Here is a 20478-nt window from a genome sequence, read left to right as displayed (position 1 = left end):
CCACAAACAAGCAACCCACAACTGCGTGCATTTTATAGTTTCTCTTCACCACCAGCAAACATCCCGAACAGCTCCGCAGAGGTTAACTACCTGAACGCGCTCTTCCCGAAAGCTGGCGAGGAGCCGGCTCTGCGGCACGTCTAACAAACGGGGGCAGCTCACTGCGTGTTAAACTGCCCGCTCGCCGCCTCCTGGGAACGGGAACGGGCTTCCCAGCCCGCGGGCGAGCTGGCCGGCGCCCCGGCAGCGGGAAGAGCACAGCATCCCCTTTTTTGCGTTACTGCCTGCGCTTGCTTTCCAAAATCGCCTTCCAATCGTCCGCCCAGGACAGCAGCCGCCTGCGCGGCGCCGGCAGCCGGAGGTGCCTGTTGTGGCAGCAGGTGAACAGGACGTGCTCCCAGCTCGGGTTCGGCTCCGCGCCTGCGGAGGGCGAGGGAGGAAAGCGGGAGTCGGCTGGGGGGGTCTCCTCCCCAGCTAACAGAAAGCGATGCAAATGCTTTTCAAACCTCTAATGGTATCCTTGTCATCAAAGAGCAGGTCAGCAGATACGACGGTCTTGTCGCGGGTTAGAATAATCCGCTCCACAAACTCGGGTCCCAAATGTTTTTCCACCCACTTATACTGCGGAGGCAAGAAATAAGATAGGAGAAAATTCTGCCGTACTTTCGGTTTGCACCTTGCTCCAGTCAGATCAGCCCCAGGACAGCAATCTTTCCCCCATAAACCAGCGTCTGTGTCTGTGAATCCCCGCCAGAGACTGGCTGCGGCCCAGGACACCGATTTAACCTGTACTTTTAACGGCCTTCAGTCAGCGCCGCGTTTGCCGTGCCTAATCGCTGTCGAGTTTGCGAGCGGCGCTGGCTGCTTGCCCCGAGCACGTGGGTTGTGCCCATCTAAGTCATTCCAGCGATTCAGGTCCCCTCCTCCGTCCTTGTGCCAGTGGCAAACGGGGCTAATTCCAACGCTACAGCCCCCTCTGAACTCAGCCTTGGCCTCTTTCAGGACAGCTGGATATCTCGGGCTCCGGATTTAGACAGAATAAGGTTTTGTCGGTTGAGGAGCCTCCTGTGTGGAATCCCCTGGGAATATCCCATCCCTGTAGGCCACGCTGAAAGCCAAGCTCTCCGGCCTTACCCGGCCGTGCTGCCACAGTCCCTTTGCTATCACCTGCTGACCCAGCTGGAGCCCGAGCGTCAGGCGCCAGCTCCAAGAGCGCGGGGCTCACGGCCGGCACGGCGGGGCACGCCGAGGTTCCCCGTCCTGCGCTCTCGCTGCCCCTCGGGCAGAGGGATCGCAGGGAAGCCTGGCAGCCCGCGCCGGCTGCTGTCTTTAGAAATGCCGGACTGGGGTGGTACGGAACAGCAAGGCCTTGCAAAAGCAGCATTAAAACCAGTAAAATAAATTCTCTCCCACCTTTTCCACGATGCAGTGCTCGTATTTCCGGAGAGGACTTGTGCAAATAAAGACTTCGGTGCTGAAAAGAAACAGCCGTTAGCAGTCAGGGGAAAGTGCGTCAGATAACGGAAAAGGGCTGCAGAGCGCAAAGCGTCCTTACTCCTGCATGTGGAGCATCTCCTGCATGGCTTCAAGGGCTCCTGGAATCGGATCCAACCCCAGAAAGAAGCCAGGCGATTCATAGACACTGGCTACCTTAGCCTGCAAGAGACAGGAGGACAATTAGCAGTGCCCGTGCTTTTACCCGCGCTCTGTGCACAAGCTGTCCAGTCACCCCGTGTGTAACGGCCGTCAAAGGGCCAGCGCTTTAGAGAGGGAGGTGATGCTTCACACCAAGAGCGGATTTTAAAATTTCTCACCTTTTGGGATCCGGGAAAAGTCCAGCTCAGGCACACAAGAACGAGAAGCTACTCTCTGCTGGCTTGTTCGGAGTGAGGAGGCAGAGCTGGCCCCGACCCGGCTTTGTTTCCCCGAGCCGCTGCGTGGGCAGCACCCCAACGCAGCACCGTGCCGCGGCTCGGCGCGCCGGGGCCTGGCAGAGGGAGAGCTCACGCCTCGCCCTTCCCAGCGGGTCCCTCGCCACTAACTCTTGTGAAAACCAAAGGACCACGTCGGAGGCTTCTGCTCCCCTGTCGCGTTTGACTGAAATTTGCTTACGGCTCGGGAATTTACCGGGCGTGAGCGCGTAGACGTTATCGAGTCGCCCTCTTTTCCTTCGGAACCAAAAGGGCAACACGGTCACCGTGCTAATCGCCACCCTCAGCGGAGGGGCCAGCTCAGCGCACCCACACGCTTGGGGTTAATCCTTTTAGACCAGAACAGCTCAGCAAGAGGGAAGGAAGAGGACAGGAGAGCTAGGAAAGCCACGTTTCTTTGCTGCTTTCTATGATTTTCAATCACACGCTATAACACCAGTTGTTAAAGGAGCAGCGCCGGCGGGGCTGGGTTTGGCGGTGGCACCGGGGGGTCCCACCGGCCGCTCCCCCGGCTCAGGGCACCCAGCCTTAGCGGTGGGCTGAGCAGGGCCCTTACGGATCACAGCTTCACCCTTTTTTCCCTCTGCACCCGCTCTGGGTGGCAAACCCACCTCCCCTACACGCGCCTGGGACGCGGCCCGAATCAGGAGGCGTTAATGACAAACGGGTGGGAAAGGCGGCGCGCTCTGGAGTTATAATCGTTTTTAAGGGAGTGTAAGTAGGAAAGAAACAAGATTAACTGGAGGAGCAATGTTTGCCCAGGCTAAAGCAGCCAAAAGTGGTGCAAAAAGGTAAAAAGAATTTAATATGATACAGTGCAGTGGCATCTTTAATCTCTAAAAGGAGAAGTAGTATTTCCAGGGCAATTCCTGTGCCTCTAGGCAGGACTCTCCTTCCCATCCTTTTTTTTTTTTAAATTTACTGATAAGACATTGTCTTTTACTCGTAGGAAGTTCACTGGTTTGAAGCCAGCTCTGGTTAGTTAATTTTAAACAGTGCTGCCCGCTGACGGCTGAGCGGCCGGCGCTCGGTCAGAGCCTCTCGGCGCCGGCCGCGGCAGCCGGCGCCTCTTGCCCCACAGCCCATCACCACGCACCCGCCACGGCTCAGCAGCATTAAGTTAAGGGCTGAGTCCACTTCCAGGCCCAAGTTTCATTCTCAGACAGAGAGGTTAAGCTTCCAATACCTCTTCTACCCCGACACATGAACCTTACCTTCCCTGTGCTCATAGACTGAACTTCAGAGATGCTGAGCTAGCAGTTTTCTGCAAACATTGAACTCTTACGTTCCCATGCCACCGAACAATTTGGAAAACTTAGTTCTTGGTAAGTATTCTTCAAAGGCAGGCTGGCAGCCTGTGCTTAGAAACTGTACAAGATTGCTTTATAGCCCAGCTGATGGTCTCCTTGCCCTGGACCAGCAGCGGAACACCGATATAAAAACCATTTCAGCTGAGCGGCCACGCGAAGGAGCCAGCACGGGGCAGGCCTCCCAGGTCAGGGTGCTCGCTCAGTGTCATCACTTACAGCGACGCATAAAGCAACAGCCAGAACTTCGGCAGCGCTGCCTGCCTTCCCATGCAAATCAGAAGAGGGTACGGAGTCCAGGCGAAGATGTGGCAATCGGATCTGCCCGGATCTCTGTTTCCATGCGAAGCCTCCCCGATCCCAGCAACAATTCCCTGGAGCTCTTCCCGAGGAGCCGGAGTTACAGAGTCAGGGCTTGCGTCTGAAAGCGCTTTTAGCCTACAGCAAGGCATCAGAAACTGGCAAGTGTCCACCACGTCACAAAAAAGGCTGGCTTTGCTGGAAAAAGCCATTTGGTTTGATGACTCTTAGAACCAAAAGCCGTTTGTCAGGGGGAAAAAAAATTACTAAAAAAAGAAAGTAAAACGATTTTCTTTCCTCGTTCTCATCCCACCATTGCTGAACGTTTGCTTTTAACTTCCATTAGCAAGACAACAACTTGGATTCAAAACTGGAGGAATTACGTCTATCCCTAAGCTTTTCCATTTGCGATACTTAAAATAATTCCAGAAATTCTTGCCACCGCTGGAGATGTTGAATCCTTTTTTGAAACTGTCTGGGACCAGGTACCACAGCCTAAACGCCGGGGAGATAAATCCCCATCAACAACATCGCTACACGCACAGGAGGCCAGACAGGCAAGTGCAGAAAAGAAAGTCTTGGGCAAAATACTTTCTAAATAAAATGGATTTCCAGTGTGAAATTCATGATCCGCTCGCAATCAAAAAAGGAAGAAAAACCCAAGGAATAGTTCAAGTTTCAGGAGGCAGCTGCTCGGCGCCAACAACGCGTGACCACCGCTTCGTACGGGGGCAATGGTACGTCATTATCGGGGCGCTGCTGCTGGCGGGCCCGCGCCTGCCGCGGAGAGCGGCTGCCGGGCCGATCCCCCTCCTTTCGGCGGCCGACAACCTGCAGATTCGGTTTCTCGGCACGGACGGGCGGCCCCGCAGAGCCCGGGGTGCCGCCGGCGCGGGACGGAGGAGCCGCTCGCGGTGTCTGCGCGGCCGGGTCCCGCCGGAGCTCCTGCGGCCGGGGGCAAGGAGCGATGGGATTCTCTGCCCCACAGCCGCCCTGTCCCGCCGGGGCAGAACCACCAAGGGCTCTATTTGTAACCAGCTGTGGTATTTACATAAAACCTGTAGGAGCTTCAAATCTTTAAAACTTTATTGTTCTGCCAAACGTACCTAAAGCAGAGATCCAGGGGCTACCGAAGGAGACAGACGCACGACTACACGAACCTAACTGCCTTAGGAAGCGGGGCTAATAACAAACCGTAAGGTGGGAGCTTTCTGCCGCTGCTAATCCGCGTGGGATTCAAAGCCTGGTTATTTCATCGACACACCTAAGGTCTGGGAAAGAAAAGGATGAGCGTGAACCAAATTAGGGAATGGGAATGCCAGAAATAGAACAGAACGCACCTTTCAGGACAGATCAGCCTGTAGGCCTGGATAAAAACAAATAAAAAGCCACAACCCCTTAAATTACTTGCAATTTTTTTGCCCCAGTATACCTAAATGAGATTCACGTAAGGAATACTCACTGAAGCAACAAATCATGTTTGTTCATGTAAAATGATAAACAAATCATGCCTACTCCCTATATTTACAAGTTACTCGTTCCAGGAAGTTTTGAGCATCCCTAGGCATCGATCAGAGCTCGGCCAGTTTGGAGCCTGGGGAAACGCTGCCGGGCCCGGCGCTCCCGTGTCACCCCGGCGCGGGAGCCGGTGCCGCGCTGTGGAGCGGGGGGGAAGGAATGCGAGATGTCCTTTCTTAGCGGGAAAAACCCTACAGGCTCAGTACAGGATCTTAGATTTAGCAGCGAACGCCTCAGGGAAAGCGTGCGGCCCAGCCTGGCGCAGCATCCGTTCCGTTCTCTTACGGAGGCCCCGGCTCTCCTGCCGTCACCAGAAGGAAGGGTGAAGTCTGGATTCCCAGTATTTTTAATTTTGCCTTGCAAATGCCTCCGATACTCATTCAGTCATTAGCAAACATTAAAAATAGCAGCAATTTGCACAGATGCAGGGCGTACCACAAGCTTTTTACGTGCTGTTCCAGACGGCTTACCCACTGCGCGCTTGCTTGCCAGAGCGTGCAGAGGGGACGATCCAGGTACGGGGCTTTCCCGGCTGTACAGCACCCATATATAACATTTACATTTCTCGTCCCGCTGCGGAGCTACGTTAACGCTTGCAGAGCGCTCAGGGCGCTTTAGGTAAGTTATCACCACTGCTGCAGGGCGAGGGCAGTTTAGGAGCGGGTGAAGAACAGCTGAAGGCGGCTCAGCGAACAGTCGAACAGTTTCACCCGCTTATTTTTCATGACGGAATCACTCATTCCCAATTCCCGCACACACACACACCCCCTCCCCTTCGTGAAGGGCTTGCAAACCTCCTGGGAGAAGTCACCAATTATCGCTATACGCATGAAGGCTGCTGGCATGAACCCACCCTTTGTAGCACCCCCTTAAAAAAAAATACACCCCCCCCCCCCTCTGCGGTGCACGTCCCTGGGCAGGGAGAGGTTTCCTTTGCCCACAGCGGGGTACGGGGGGGGGGGGGGGGGGAGGGGGGGGAAGGTGGGGGGGAAGGGAAGGAGGGAGAGAGAGAGGGAGGGAGGGAGGGAGAGAGGGAGGGAGGGAGGAAGGGAAGGAGAGAAGGGGGGGAGGAAAGAGGGAAGGAGAGAGGGAGAGAAGGGGGGAGGAAGGGAAGGAGGGAGGGAAAGAGGGAGGGGGAGAGAAAGGGAAGGAGAGAAGGAGCGAGGGAAGGAGGGAGGGAGGGAAGGAGAGAAGGGGGGAGAAGAAGGGAGGGAGAAAGAGAGGAAGGGAGAGAGGGAGGGAGGGAGAGAGGGAGGGAGGGAGAGAGGGAGGGAGGGAGAGAGGGAGGGAGGGAGAGAGAGAGGGAGGGAGAGAGGGAGGGAGGGAGAGAGGGAGGGAGAGAGGGAGGGAGAGAGGGAGGGAGAGAGGGAGGGAGAGAGGGAGGGAGGGAAGTAGGAAAGGAGAGGAGGGAGGGAGGAAGGGAAGGAGGGAGGGGGAGAAGGGGGGGAGAGGAAGGGAGGGAGGGAGAAAGAGAGGGAGGAAGGGAGAGAAGGGGGGAGAAAGGGAGGGAGGGAGAGAAGGAGAGGAGAAGGGAGAAAAGGAGGGAGGGAGGGGGAGAAGAAGGCGCGACCCCCCCGGTTTCCAGCCGCGCCGCTCGCCGCAAGCCCCGCGGCCGCGCTCACCGCCAGGTCCTCCCGCAGGCAGCGGTACTGCTCCCGCACCGAGAAGCCGCTCCGCTCCGCCAGCTCCACCCGCGGCTCCCCGGGGAAGCGGGCGCGGAAGCCCCGCAGCACCGCGCCCTCGAAGTCGGCCAGGACCCCGTCCATGTCCACCAGCACCCGCAGCGGGCCGCCCGCGCCGCCCATGCCGCCCCGCAGCGCACGGCCGGGCGGGGCGGGCCGCGGCGGCCTCCACACGCACGAGGGGGCGGGGCGGGGCGCCGGGGGGGGGGGGGGGGGGGGGCCTCGCCCCGGAGCCGCCCGGGAACGCGGAGGGGGGGCTGCAGCGGTAGCCGCGGTGGCGAGCTGAGGGCGAAAAGGGGCGAGCGAGGGCCCCTGCGCAGCCACCGGCGGCCGCGCTCGGCCGAAGTCGCAGCCGCCCCCCGGGAGCGCCAAGAGCTCGGCTGGTTGCGGGGCTTGCGAAGCGAATACAATTTGATGCTTTTCCTCCTGCCAGGCCAGCAAAGAGGCGGGCACGACTCCCCCGCGCCGGGCAGCCGTACCCCCCGTACCCCATCCCGCAGCGGCTGCGAGCGCCGCCCCCAGAGCGGGAGCGCGCTGGAGCAAAGTCGGTTTTACCGGCGAAGCGGCCAAGGCCGGGGCCTCTCCGAAGCGGCGGGCGAAGCCGGGGAGGCTGGAGGCAGCGGTGCCCCAGGAGGAGGCTGGAAGAGGCACGCTCTCCCCAGCACCCATCGCTCCTGCACAACCCCGCTGCTCTCCCCAGCACCCATCGCTCCTGCACCAGCCCGCTGCTCTCCCCAGCACCCATCGCTCCTGCGCCAGCCCGCTGCTCTCCCCAGCACCCATCGCTCCTGCGCCAGCCCGCTGCTCTCCCCAGCACCCATCGCTCCTGCGCCAGCCCGCTGCTCTCCCCAGCACCCATCGCTCCTGCGCCAGCCCGCTGCTCTCCCCAGCACCCATCGCTCCTGCGCCAGCCCGCTGCTCTCCCCAGCACCCATCGCTCCTGCGCCAGCCCGCTGCTCTCCCCAGCACCCATCGCTCCTGCGCCAGCCCGCTGCTCTCCCCAGCACCCATCGCTCCTGCGCCAGCCCGCTGCTCTCCCCAGCACCCATCGCTCCTGCGCCAGCCCGCTGCTCTCCCCAGCACCCATCGCTCCTGCGCCAGCCCGCTGCTCTCCCCAGCACCCATCGCTCCTGCGCCAGCCCGCTGCTCTCCCCAGCACCCATCGCTCCTGCGCCAGCCCGCTGCTCTCCCCAGCACCCATCGCTCCTGCGCCAGCCCGCTGCTCTCCCCAGCACCCATCGCTCCTGCGCCAGCCCGCTGCTCTCCCCAGCACCCATCGCTCCTGCGCCAGCCCGCTGCTCTCCCCAGCACCCATCGCTCCTGCGCCAGCCCGCTGCTCTCCCCAGCACCCATCGCTCCTGCACCAGCCCGCTGCTCGGCCGAGCCCCTCCGGGACGGCAGGGCGCTTCGTGGCTCGGTCTCCCTTGTTAGCGGCTAATTTGGGGTTTGTTTTTTTTTTTTGGTGAGGAAAAGAAACTTTCCTCTATTTTCTTGAGATTTGGATAAAACAGATTACAGACATCGAGCCATACTCCGTGCTTCTCTGCTCTAGAAGCTACAAACGAAGAGGCACGCCAGACACTTTCTGCAGGGGAAGACGCGCGCGGCAGAGCCCGCAGGCCAGCTCTAAACTCTTCCACCTCTGTTAGAGCAGGGCAGGAGGGCCGAGACGAGGACAAAGCAAAACCAAGCCCATGAAATAAAACCCACACAGGAAACACTGCTTCAAAATTTCTATATTATTTACTTTTAAGCAACAGTCCAGCTTTGTGAAATTACAACACACACTTTAAAGGATGAGATTTTCACCTCATGGTCAAGCACCAGCATGATCATGCACAGCATTGAGTCAGTTGTAAAAAAAATGCCCTGTAGTTTTTATTTATTTATATGATCCACTCCACCTTTACCGAATAAAGTCTGAAGAAATCCCCTCCTAGCATTAGGCCAGGCGGCTCTGGTCGTCAGCCCTCGATTTGGCACACACCCTGCTTCATAGTAGTCCAGTATCAAGATTTTTTAATTTTTTATTTTTTTTTAAAGGCAGCACGGTGTACACTAACCACTTTATGAGTTCTATGGCACAGCAGGGCTCAAGGCATTTACCACATGCAGTCAGTGAAGCCTTTCAGATCCCCAAATCCCACATGTGGAGGAAGGGACTGCTCTTGCTGATTGTTTGCTGGCCTGTTCAACCAGGATTCTAGACCCTCGTAAAGCTAAGGGGTTCTAAAAAATCTCAGTACAAAAACCCTCTAAGCACACTTAGAACCAATCTACTCTCCTTTGAATTACGTTACTATACTTCATAAAGCTTTCCCTCAAGTCTATCACTAGAAAACACTCATGTCACTTCCAGTAGATCTGGGGGAAACACAGGACAGAAGTGGGGAAAAAAAAACCAAACCCTTGATCTCAAAAAAAGATGGAGTACATAAAGTGCTTCTTTTTAATGAACGAACTTCGAGATGTACAGTCAGGCTCAAGTTGTGCAGTTCACAAGCATGGGGGAAAGAAACAGACACGAGTTCAAAACAGTCAGGAAGGGAAAGGTTTAACCGAGGACTAGGCTGGACTTGCCACCGGGTGGATTTCTCCTGGACGGTGCTGGTGCTACTGGGCTAGGAACGGGTGCAGCAGGCAGGGATTTTTCTTCATTCTGACCTGGGGCAGCTTCTACATCAGCCTCAGGGTTTTCTAGAAGAAAAGAAGCTTTTAAAGGGTTTGATGCGGATGACGAAAGCCAGATGTTTCGCTGGCTTAGACAGAAGATCAGCTCCTGTCAGTTTGCTCCAGGCTTACAGACACGCTCGAGCGCTGCTGTAACCTGCTGGCAGGACGGACTTCAGCCCTCTGAAGTGTTTTTCAGATGAACTCCGACGCCTTAGAGTTCAGTTTCAGGCACTCAAGAGCCACGTTCACTCAGCTGCTATTAGGGGACCCCAGCAATTTTTTTTTTTTTTTTTAATTTATTTATTTTTTTAAGTCTTGCACCTATTAGTATTGTAACTCCGGTCTGAGCAGGTGCTGGAAACCAAGCACAGAAGCACCGGTACTTGTAAGCAAGAGCTCAGCTTCAACCTACATTCCCAATTTTGTACTAGAGGGCAGAGGATCTGACAGACACTTCTGAGGCCGCACACGACCAGGCTAGGAACAGCCATGCACGGGTAGGCTCCGATCGTACATTCCCTGGAAAGCACGCCATAGTTCCATCTATTTTAAATAAACGACCACGAGTGAAGACAGGACACAGAAGGAATTCTTCACAGGAAGCACTTTAGATACCGTAGCAAATGACTAATGTCTCTGCTTCATTGACAAGTAATTCATGAGCACAGCGAGTACATTAGCACCTCACATTTTTATAGATTAACAAACACAGTCAGGAGCCAAAGGCCCAAATCGGCACCAAGTAGCCCCCGGTACTTGGTGGGGCGAGGGGAGCGGAGCTCACCGCCAGCTCTGTGAGGATGTACTTCATCTGTTTTTAACAGCCCCCTCCGTTTCATCTAATGAGCACTGGTTCTTGCTTTGGAGGATTCGGGAAGAGCTGCACGTTCACCTTAACCTCCACCTTCACGACGTAGTAAATCTCGATCGTATTCCCTCTCCCCCAGCCTTCTCTTTAACCTGAGGCGGCACAGGCAGCTGCTGCACCCCCTTCCCCTCCCCGTTACCTTCCTCTGCCCCCGCTCCCCTCCACTACAACCTTCTGGCCTTCACATCTCAAGGCCTGTATACACGATTCAAGATGCGGGCATATCGTTGTTTACGGAGGCAAAACAACGCCTTGTTTCCCATTCTCTCCCTGATGATATCCAGCATTTTTCTGGCACCTCCAAACATTTCAGAGACCTTTCAGTTATAAGACTCAGGGCAGATCCCAGGAGCTGACTGCTGCGCAGAGCTGAACGCAAGACTGGCACGGATTAGGTGTTGGTCCCCGTGTCCGTCCGTCCCCCCCCCCAATGCATTACTTTATACTTACTTATATAAAGATTATTCTGCCACCTTTTTACCTCCCTATCTTGAGTCCTTCTGACAGTTAAGATTTTCTCACCATCAGCACATTTGGCTACTTGAAAGAGCTCATATCACCAGCAAAACTGGAGACGTCACTGTTGATTACCTTTTCCAGGTCACGGATGAAGGCACTGAATAAAACTAGTCCCAGCATCACTTCCCACAGCTCGTTTTTCCAACCCGAAAAGCAATCCCTAAGCCCTACCCTTTGCCTCCTATTCCTTAGCTCCCTTCCTATCCACAGGAGCAGCTTTCCTCCAGTCCTGTGGCAACTCAGCTTTTTGTGGGTCTGGGCTTGGGGTTGGTTGGTTTGTTTTTAATAACCTTTGATGCAGAATTTTGTCAGAAACACTGAAAACCCGCTCGTGTCACCGAACCCCCTGTACCCACGCGTAACACCAAAGAACTCCAGCAGCTTAGCACAGGCTCCGTGCAATCAGAAATAACCTACCATATAAATTCCCTGCTGTATTCATTAACCCACAGGCACATCCCAACAAAACAGTTAATACCAAGTTTTAAGCCCGAGGCTTCTGTAGCTCAGGCGTACCGCCGCCTGCTTACTCAGCAAGCCGAGAACAACCGCGGCCATGCCCGCTGCTCGTACAGCGCCCAACGCTCCCTCGTCCGTGCCGTCAGCGGTACTCGTGAGGAGGAGGAGGGTCTGTCCACCAGACGCCAGACTCCACCTTCCCGTCTATCACGTGAAGTCAGGCACTGCTGACAGTCCGTCCAGCGCTGTCTGGTTCTCCCTAGCTAGTCCCGTTCCTGAGGTACACCGTGCCAACTGAATCGCACAAGAAACAAGAACTACTACCACAGGATTCTTTGGGGAAGTCTGTAGAGCATTTAGAGGCTCCCGTAGCCAGCTGATGCACACATTAGCACTTCCCACGTAACCAAGGTGTAGGTAAGTTTGACAACCTAATCGCTGAAGTGGTAAATGGAACAGGGTCAGATCAAATGTTAAAGTTCTTCCCTTCTCAGAAAGGCTATCATCTCTGAAACAGTTTTCTACTGAGTATGCTGCAAACTGTGATGCACAGAAAGCAACTACAGCTTCCGAAGAGGAAGCAAGAACACTGCTGCAAAAGGAACAAGTTTCCTTCCCCTAGACAGGCATGATTAAATAAATATGCGTATCCCACCTGACACCTACTTGGGGTTTTGTAATCAGTGACATACAGGAAATAATTTCCAAATTCAGAACAAACATTTTTTAATGATGGAAACCTATTAAGAATCTAGTTATGCTTCAAACTCATAGGCAGAGAGTTTTTCTTTGGAGGTGTGTTCATTCGGCCCCTTTCGAGACAGCTCTACAACATCGAGTGCCAAATCCCAGGTGTGACAGGCGTTCACCAGCTCCCGTCTGCCATCTCACACAGCAGGAATATCAAGCGGTGGAGTGACACAGCTAGCTCAGCAAGGCTCTGTGCTCCATTAAGCTACAATACCCAAAGCTATCAACATGAGAAATTAATTTAACAATTCATTAAAATTCTCAGGTATCGGCCACGGGTGCCATGTCCAGGAAGCATTAACTTTCTACACCTTCCTAAGTACCATCAGTGGAAGTTTAACATTCAAACCTTTGGCTGTCATTTTTATTTCATCTTGACTATCTTAAGAAAATGTAATTTTTAGTCATGGCCACAACAGTAAACAACCCCAGTTACTCTCCAGTAATGCTTTTGTTTTTTTTAAAAACCACCTCCCAGCAGACATTTACTTGGTACTTGATAACAACTTCCGTCACTGTCGCCTACCAGAAACAACCCAAAAGCCAACAAATATGAAATCTGTGAAAACGGGAACTTGTTCTAAGAGTCAGGAGTATCGTTTTGTACTCGGTTTCAGTCGGCTGTTGCTCACCCAGGCAGCCCTGCTTCTGCTTCTCCCACCCCAGCTCCTGGTGCCTCCCCGCTGACCCCTCGGCGAGCTGGTTTACACAAGCCCCCGGAGCAGCAGCGGAGCCCTTAGATCAGTTTACTTCTATTACCAAACCACATCCTCCTACTTGAGGCATCCACTCTAAACGCCTACGGCGCTAATTAAGATCAGACAGACATGGGAACGAAATACTAAAGCAGCCTGTATAGTTTGATTAGAAGCAGCCTGCTAAAGAAGCAAGACTGATTTTGGGCACAGATACCACTTAGGAGGTAGTTAAAAACTCCCACCCTCCCAGCAAAAGTCTTTTCAGGACATGGAACTGCTAATGGCTTCAGCGATCTCCGGCAGCTCTTAGGTGTTGAAAGTAGCACTTCGGAAGTACCCGGCCAAGGTACGCATTGCTCTCATCAGGAAGTAAGCTATTCTTAAGGTGAATCTTGCAAAGGAGAGATTTCCAACCTCAGAGCTAGAAAAAACACTTCAGGGTTGACATGCATGCTGCTGGGGAAAGGGCCTCTGTTTACATGAAATTTGCAGCATGCAGATGAACTTCCTTGGCAAAAATCAGCATTTAAAAAGCAACAGGAACTTAAAAGCTAGTTAATGCAGACACTTTCAGATGCAGTAGCTGGTTTTGATTATTTCTGTGAACATAGGGTTTGCTGTAGGAGAAGGCAATAGGAAAGAAGGAAACTGCTGAACTAAAATCCATGAAGTTGACTGTTCTATTGAATTACAAGCTACTCTAACAGCAGTATAGTCTTTCAATCACTGAACTCTTTGCAAGATGGCATCCACCTTGCCTTCTAGTACTTAAACAAATCTTGACACCAACTGCTGCTGGCAAAATAAACCAACAGGACTGTTCTCATTTTTAACCTGATGACTAACAGGCACTCCGCCATTTCATTCCATACCCACGCTTCCGCCGAAGCAGTCAGGTCACTTTATTGATTCGATGGATTCAAGGGACAACCCCGAGCTGTCTCTCTCCTGATACATGACCATTTACTTATCCTATATCCTCTTCTATTTCAAAAGCACCTGACTGCAAAAGGCTTTTACTAGAAGAGTCCGAAGGAGTTACTCACCAGAAGTTTCACCACCACCATCTCCTCCCTAGAAGAGAAAGAAACACATTATCTCTCACACTTCACGGCGTACTTTCCCCCTCCATCGAGAGGGTACTCAACGCGTTACGGCCACGGGGGTCGGGCGCGCCGCTCTACCTAGCGACGCCTTCCGAGTGACAAACCCAATGAAGCACTTTTAGGCCAGCCACTGGCTCTTAGGGACAGATATCGGAGTGGCATGGTGGGTTCTGCAGACACATTTCTGCAAATTAACGTTATGGGTTCGTAAGCACCAATTCTTACAGAGCGACTAATTTAATTTCATCAGCTGCTTATTAACATCCTTTTAAAAGAAGTTTAAACAGATACTACTGAAGAAATCCTGAGGACCTGTAACACGGGGCGTACTTGTTATTCCCACGTTGTGAAGGATGCGAGTGGGTAAGAGCACTTTATTATAAACAGCACCCGTCACGAGGCAGCACTGACAGTAACCAGGACATTGTAACTGCCGAGCAGCAGCGACAAGAAAGTTATACTGTAAGCAATTAGCAATCGTTCCGTGTCCTCTCCTTGCTACTAAGCCACCCTTTCCCACATCAAACATTTATCTGTTAGCAAGGCATTTGTTCTGTCCAGGATGTTTAACTTCATTTGTGAAACACAGATCAGGTTTTTGCAACATTACTGATAGTTTCCTTCGCTACATAAACAGCTTTTATTCTTTTCATTCTGAATCTGTTCACAGGCTGCAACTTGACACAAAGATACAGAAAGTCTCCCAGCAGCAGCCAAGGCTCCTCAGTGGCATGAGGTTTTATCAGCTTTTACAGATTTAACATTGTTAATTGCACAGCAAAACTGCAGTCATCAGCATATAAATGCACAGAAACTCAGGCAAATATGTCGCCTTAAGTCTCAGGCTGGGCTACAGTACATTAGCTCCAGCTTCTGTTGTTTGTAGCTATAACTACTGCATAAAATTAAAGTATTCCGCATTGGAAGAATCTGTTTGCAAAGCTGAGAACCACAGGATTTAATAAAATTAAGTAGAAAATAGAATTAGACTAAACAGTTTATTTCTGTTTTCTGTGGTAGCAGCTATAAATTTAATCTCGCTTATATTTGCTAAATTGGAACAAGACACTTTCTGCAAAGAACAATTAATAACAAAAAACGGGTTAAAGTGATGATCGATGCCAATTATCAAAATAAAACTTGCTGTTTATAACCCATGAAGCAAAAGGTATCTGGCACAACATTTGAGATCAACAATTCACCTACCCAGTTCTTTTCAGAAAACCAAAAGCTGGAGAGCTTTAAAGAACACGGTTTCTTTTTTCCCTCTAGAATTTGTTTATGTTAAGTGCAGCCTACCCTAGGTTCCCTTTTTTCTAAGTGCAGAGGAATTGTTACTCTTCATCCTGTTTTTCCCATTAAATGTAATCACACATCGAGCAACACCCACGTTGACACTACAAATCCTGCTCTCTATTGCTACCAGGTAGACAGTTTACACAGAAAGCAACACACCTGATGGTATTATTACAGACAGGAACAGAAATAAAACAAGCACTCAGGCTACTGAGGTAAGTACTTGTTGGGATGAGAAACCAAGTCCTTTGTCAGTCAACAGATCCACACAGTTTGTTGTGGGTAACTATTGTTTGTAAAATCTGTTAAAACACACAATTATACACGTGGCTGAAGCTAGATCGCACACCACTTCATCACTGTCTCACCAATAAGAAGAGTTAAGAGCTCTAGAAAGCAGTCCTGTCAGAAAAATCCAGCCCTTCATCAACATACATAGCACATGGAAAAGAAAACCTTCAGGAAAAGAACAGATTCAAATCCTACAACGCTTCCAACTGCGTGAACCTCGGTGATAAAGCCATCGCCTGCAGAGCGTGAATCCGTCCCGTTATCAGGCTCTTCGTAGCTGATGTACTGACCTTGGGATCTACAAACTCTCCACAGTTCCCATCAGTTGAGTTTGTTCTTTGTGGTCCAGATGATTCACAGTCTTCTCTGATTTCACCTGGCTTAGTCCCTACAAGCAGAGATTGATTCTAATCAGGTCGCGAGATAAACTTACTGGGAAAGCAGATCATAAGCAGCCAGGGGGGTTGGGGGGTTTTCGTTTGTTTGTTTTTCAAATTAAAGCTTTACCATTCTAAGATGTCCTGGTCCTTTAGATACTGTCTCACAAATTACTGTCTTACAACAGCATCTCCTGCAGTTGAGGGTGCCACTTAAACAGATGGAAACTAGGGTCCCAAGGCCATCCGTACAGGAAGCGCTTTGCCCAAATGGAAGCTTAATCCCAGCTGCGAGTACAACGCAAAGCTGAACTTCCCCTGATTAATCAAGGCCAATCAGTGCTATTCCAAATACTAAGACACAAGTTCACCTTACTGTGACTTGATTAACTTGGAGAAATTGCATCCAAAATACAATTCTCTGCTTGCAACACCTATGCCCAAGACTTGCATAAAAATACCCTCTGAAAGCAATTCAAAATGAGAAATAAAAAATCCCATGCAAGTAGACACCATTTATAGCCCTCAACTACCAAGTAGCTCTGGTTTCCACACTGAGCCACCAGCAGCTTCAGGCTGATACCAAAAATGAATTCATGCACGTCAGCAGATCTGGAAACAAAGCACTACGTTCTTACCCGATGATTTAGCCCAGGAAGGTGGGTTTTCTTCAGGAGTTCCAAAGATGCTGGATGCCATTTTGTTCCTTCGCACGGGTTGCTCTTTCGGTTCGTCAAACCCCAAGGAAAAGTTGGAGCCGCCACCAGGAGGACGCAGCACTCTGGGGAGAGAGTCAGCTTTACAACCTTGCGCGTACCATTACTAAGCCGCACTCCAACATAGAAAACAAGACTGATAAGCCAAGAGATCACTGTTGGCTCTTGTAACGGGCAGGCGTACGGGCTAAATTCTGTCCAAACAGAAACGACGCGACATGACTGTATTATGCATTGGCTTTTAACAAATGACGGAGACTGTCACGTCTTCAGTGCGTTATTTGAACTGTACAGGTAAGCTGCCCGCCAGCATTCCGTCCAGGCACTATCTCCACTGCTCTTTAGCGACACTTACAAAAATAAAATGCTCCTGCACTCTGCTTGTGCCCTTGCTTTATGAGGTGTCAACAAGAGCTGCTGCTACCAGTCTTCAGTTCGAGACAATTTAAAAAAAAAAAAAAAAAGAGGTATGCGGGCATGTCAAATTCCAGCTTTTTTTAAGAGAACCCTATGAAGGCTAACATTAATCAGACTGGCAGCACAGCAAAGACTAAAATCTGGCAGATGAGCCAAAGTACTGGTTGCATCACTGATGACTGAGGGCTGCAGCCTTTATCTGGATTTGTTTCATCGGAAAAACCCTCCAGTCTGCAGCATGCTACTGGACAAGACTTAAAAGATGCAATTAAACACTTTTAAGTTAGACTATTATTAGGAGAAACATGTGTACAAAGCTCCAGATATATAAGCTAAATCTAACCATCTCCTGTTAGAAAGACACAAAAGAAGCCTGTCCGGCACTTCATGAGCTGTATCATGGTCTGCTTTCCAACTTGCAGATATCAACCAAAATGAACAACAACAACAACAAAAAACCTTGAAACGTAAATTCCTTCAGATCTCATTTTCTTTAGCATGAGATCTTTTCAAGGCTGATGTGTTAGCTGGAGAAGCCAGACAAAAGCCAGAATAAAAACGCGTAAAGCCACGAGAGAACTGTCACAACCCCAGAGAGACGCGAGTACACCAACAGAACTGGGCTTCCAGGACATCCAGTGCTCTGAAATGAAGATCAGGACAAGCTAGGAAAGGTGCACACTTCATCTTCTTTTCAAATAATTTAATAAATTAAAAGTTAGAACTTTCCAACAGAAAACAGGACACAGCTTGTTAACGCACCAAACCCAGGAATTCAACACAAAGAACATGTCTGATTTGACAACGTCATTGCCATCGGTAACAGCGTTCAGATCTTTTGAGACTTTGTGCCTATTGCATTCCAGATGCAACACAAAAACACTTCCCCAGTCTACAGAGCTCAGACAACACAACAGCAAGAAAAATTCACAAAGGTGTTTGGCATGGGTATTTAGTGTACCTTAACTAGCAAACTACTTTTCCCTACAAAATTATTCTCCAAAGTTCTAATTATTAATGCTCAGCTGCTAATGGGAGGATCCCAGTAGATTGCAGAATACATTTTAAGAATCCAAGAACATTTTCATGGCTTGCTTTGTCTCCTTTCTGAATTTAAGAGATGTGGCATCATGGTCTTGAATCGCTCCATTATCTTTTTTTCCAGAGGAAATGCCCTGGTATAGAAGGTTTGTTTTCTTAGTTACACATGTTGCACTTACTAATTTGCAGAACAGCCTGTTCAAAGGAGGGCTTGTTCCCACATCTTAGTTCACCTTTATTTTACCAGAGCAGTGAAACCAGTGCTCTCTTAACAGCACGCTGCTTTCCACTGACAGCCTTAATGAAATTAACAGAAGAGGCAGCTGAAGGAAAAAAAGCCATCGCTCAAACCGTCCAAGAAGGATAACCCCTCTTGCCAACCCCTGCTAGAGGCTGACCGATTTCATGAGAAGCCTCTCGCAGCCCTGAGATGTTGTAACACGCTTCGTCAAAGCGACATTTAACACTTCAAGCAATGAACCGCTCTTAAAATTGCACCTGATGCCCAGGGATGCGTACTGAAAATTCATCCCCGGCTCCATCCAGGAAGCACTCTTGCAAAGGGCTTGGGGTATTGTCTTTTTTTTTTTTTTTTGCTTTGTTTTAAAATGCACCCCAAAAAGCTAAAAGCAAACAGGCAGCATCGGCTTTGTCAGGCCACAACCTTACAGAAAAAGGTGGTTATCCTTACGATAGCTTGGAAAAATAAGAGGCGATCGTCTCCGAGCCAGCTGTGACTCCTGCAGAAACGTGGGTGCCCGACACAGTGCCCTGCACCCCCTCCAGACGAACCGGCCAAGTTTTCTTTGTTTCCAGCCGGGCTACGGCTGCCCCCCCCCCCCCCCGCCCCCGGCCCCCGTTCGCCCCCCGGGATCCCCGCCGCGGGGCCGGGGCCGGGGGAAGGGGCACCCCCCCGTCCCTGCCAGCCGGGGGTGGAAGACGCAGCCGCCGACCCGATCGGCCGCCCCGGCCGGGGCGCGGTGCCCGCGGGCAGCCGGCGGGCAGCGGGGCCGCGGCGGGCAGGTGGGGAGGCCGCGGCGAGCAGACAATGGGGCCCGCCCCGCCCCACCCAGAAGGCGGCAGCCCGCGGGGCCGCTCCGCCGGGCCGAGGGGCAGGGACGGGCCCCGCCGCCGCGGGGAGGGGAAGGCGGCGGGCAGAGGGGAGCGGAGCAGGGGCGCAGCGCGGCCCCCCCCGCGCAGGGAGGCAGGGAGTCGCCTCCCCTCTTTGTTCGGAAGCGGCAGGGACGCACGGGCACACCCGAGCAGCCCGGGGTGGGTCTCGCCAGCTCCCACCCCTGCAGCGGCTCCCACCCCCCCTTCCCTCCCCTCCCCCGGGCAGCTGCGGCAGGGCACGGCCACGGCCACGGCCACGGCCTGCCCGCCCCCCCGCCGCCGCCGCCCCCCGGCAGCGCAGCTGACTCGCCCAGCCGCCCGCTGCCCCCGGGTGGGCGCGGCCGCCGCCTCCCCGCCCGGCAAACGGCGAAGAGGAACCGCACACGACGAGCCCCGACCCGGCCCGGCCCCTCCCGCCCCCGGAGCCGCTTCGCGGCCAGCCGGGCCCCCCCGGCCCTGAGGCGAGGGGGGAAGCGACGGCCCCGCCGCGAACGCCCTCAGCCCCGCCGCCCTGACGGTCCCAACGGTCCCCGAGCCCCCGCCGGACCTGGAGCTGCTCCTGCCACTGGGGTCCATGCCCGAGAAGGTGGTGGTGGTGGTCATGGCGGCGGGGGCGGAGGAGACGGGCGGAGGGGAACGGGCTCCGCGGAGAGGCCAGCGGGCAGCGACGGTCCCGGGAACGGAGCACCGGCCCCCTCCCGGCCTTGCCCCGCTGCTGCCGGTGACAACTGCAGCCGCCGCCCGCACCGGCCGCCCCTTTTATACCCACCTTAAGGCCCGCCCCTCGGCGGCCTCCTCATTGGACGGTTCAAACCCAATCCCGAGCTTCTATTCGACCATGCCCTGCCACTCTGCCCTTAGGCCCGCCTCACCGTCTATTCTGAGGCGCCTTGCCTCATCGGTAAAAGCTCATTGGTGAAGCAATACGTCTGCTCTGCGCTGATTGGCCGTGCCTGGGCGGCGGCGCCCTTTGTTGATGATTGGCGAGAGGCCTGTCGCTCAAATAAGGTGAGCTGTGATTGGCTTAGCCACCCATGAGGCGAGACAAAAGTCCCGCTGCCGTTTCCCTTGTGAGGGGCGGCCGCGCCGTGAGGAGAGGCCGGGCGGGGCGGGGGGGGCCCGCGACGAACGCCCCTTGGTGCCCCGGCCGCCCCCAAAACCACCGCTAAGGACGTCACCTCAAGTGCCATCGGGCCACCAACGCCCATCCCCGGCACCCCGCCCGGCCGTCCCCGCCGAGGCCCTGCTCCCTCAGGCTTACCACCACGCTGGGAGGTGGCCCGGCCCCTGCCAGCCTTGAAGTTGCCTCGAAGCGTGTCATGGCGCAACTCCAAAGCACACGGATGAACGATACAGAGGCCATCGAGGTGCGGGGTGTCCGCGTAAGGCCGCTGCAGCGCTAGGGGCTGGCCCCAA

The 20478-nt window shown here is 53.2% G+C and overlaps 2 protein-coding genes across 4 annotated transcripts; both read right to left on the bottom strand.

Annotated features, from left to right (window-relative positions):
* Window positions 1-50: 50 nt before the first annotated feature.
* On the bottom strand, window positions 51-6861 carry NT5C (5', 3'-nucleotidase, cytosolic; the record flags this gene model as incomplete). The annotated part of the gene is made up of 5 exons (XM_082326758.1): window positions 51-420; window positions 507-621; window positions 1414-1474; window positions 1556-1656; window positions 6679-6861. The coding sequence occupies 5 exons, from the start codon at window positions 6859-6861 to the stop codon at window positions 278-280; spliced, it is 603 nt and encodes a 200-aa protein (XP_082182884.1). The 3' UTR covers window positions 51-277.
* Window positions 6862-8490: 1629 nt separating this feature from the next.
* JPT1 (Jupiter microtubule associated homolog 1) lies at window positions 8491-19795 on the bottom strand. 3 transcript variants are annotated; one of them, XM_082326759.1, is made up of 5 exons: window positions 19610-19795; window positions 16414-16556; window positions 15689-15786; window positions 13752-13779; window positions 8491-9450 (listed from the first exon to the last, which is right to left on the bottom strand). In XM_082326759.1, exons 1-5 carry the CDS (start codon window positions 19663-19665, stop codon window positions 9293-9295), a joined length of 483 nt encoding a protein of 160 aa, XP_082182885.1. In that variant the 5' UTR covers window positions 19666-19795; the 3' UTR covers window positions 8491-9292. The 3 variants fall into 3 exon arrangements, with proteins under 3 accessions (XP_082182885.1, XP_082182886.1, XP_082182887.1); XM_082326760.1 differs by having other exon boundaries at window positions 8491-9435; XM_082326761.1 differs by lacking the exon at window positions 8491-9450 and adding an exon at window positions 9460-12227.
* Window positions 19796-20478: the final 683 nt, after the last annotated feature.

Source organism: Platalea leucorodia, assembly GCF_965183815.1.
Source record: "Platalea leucorodia genome assembly, chromosome: 14".
Lineage (NCBI taxonomy): Eukaryota > Metazoa > Chordata > Aves > Pelecaniformes > Threskiornithidae > Platalea > Platalea leucorodia.
The sequence above is the reverse complement of the archived record's forward strand: the minus strand, read 5'-3'. Positions and strand labels throughout refer to the sequence as shown.

Excerpts from the sequence above, each read along its gene's own strand:
- JPT1 (XM_082326759.1), bottom strand. The coding sequence starts at position 19,665 with ATGACCACCACCACCACCTTCTCGGGCATGGACCCCAGTGGCAGGAGC. Across the intron at positions 16,557-19,609 it reads AGTGGCAGGAGCAGCTCCAG|AGTGCTGCGTCCTCCTGGTG; the intron begins GTCCGGCGGGGG and ends CTCTCTCCCCAG. Across the intron at positions 9,451-13,751 it reads TGGTGGTGGTGAAACTTCTG|CTTCTTTTCTTCTAGAAAAC; the intron begins GTGAGTAACTCC and ends ACCCTTTAAAAG.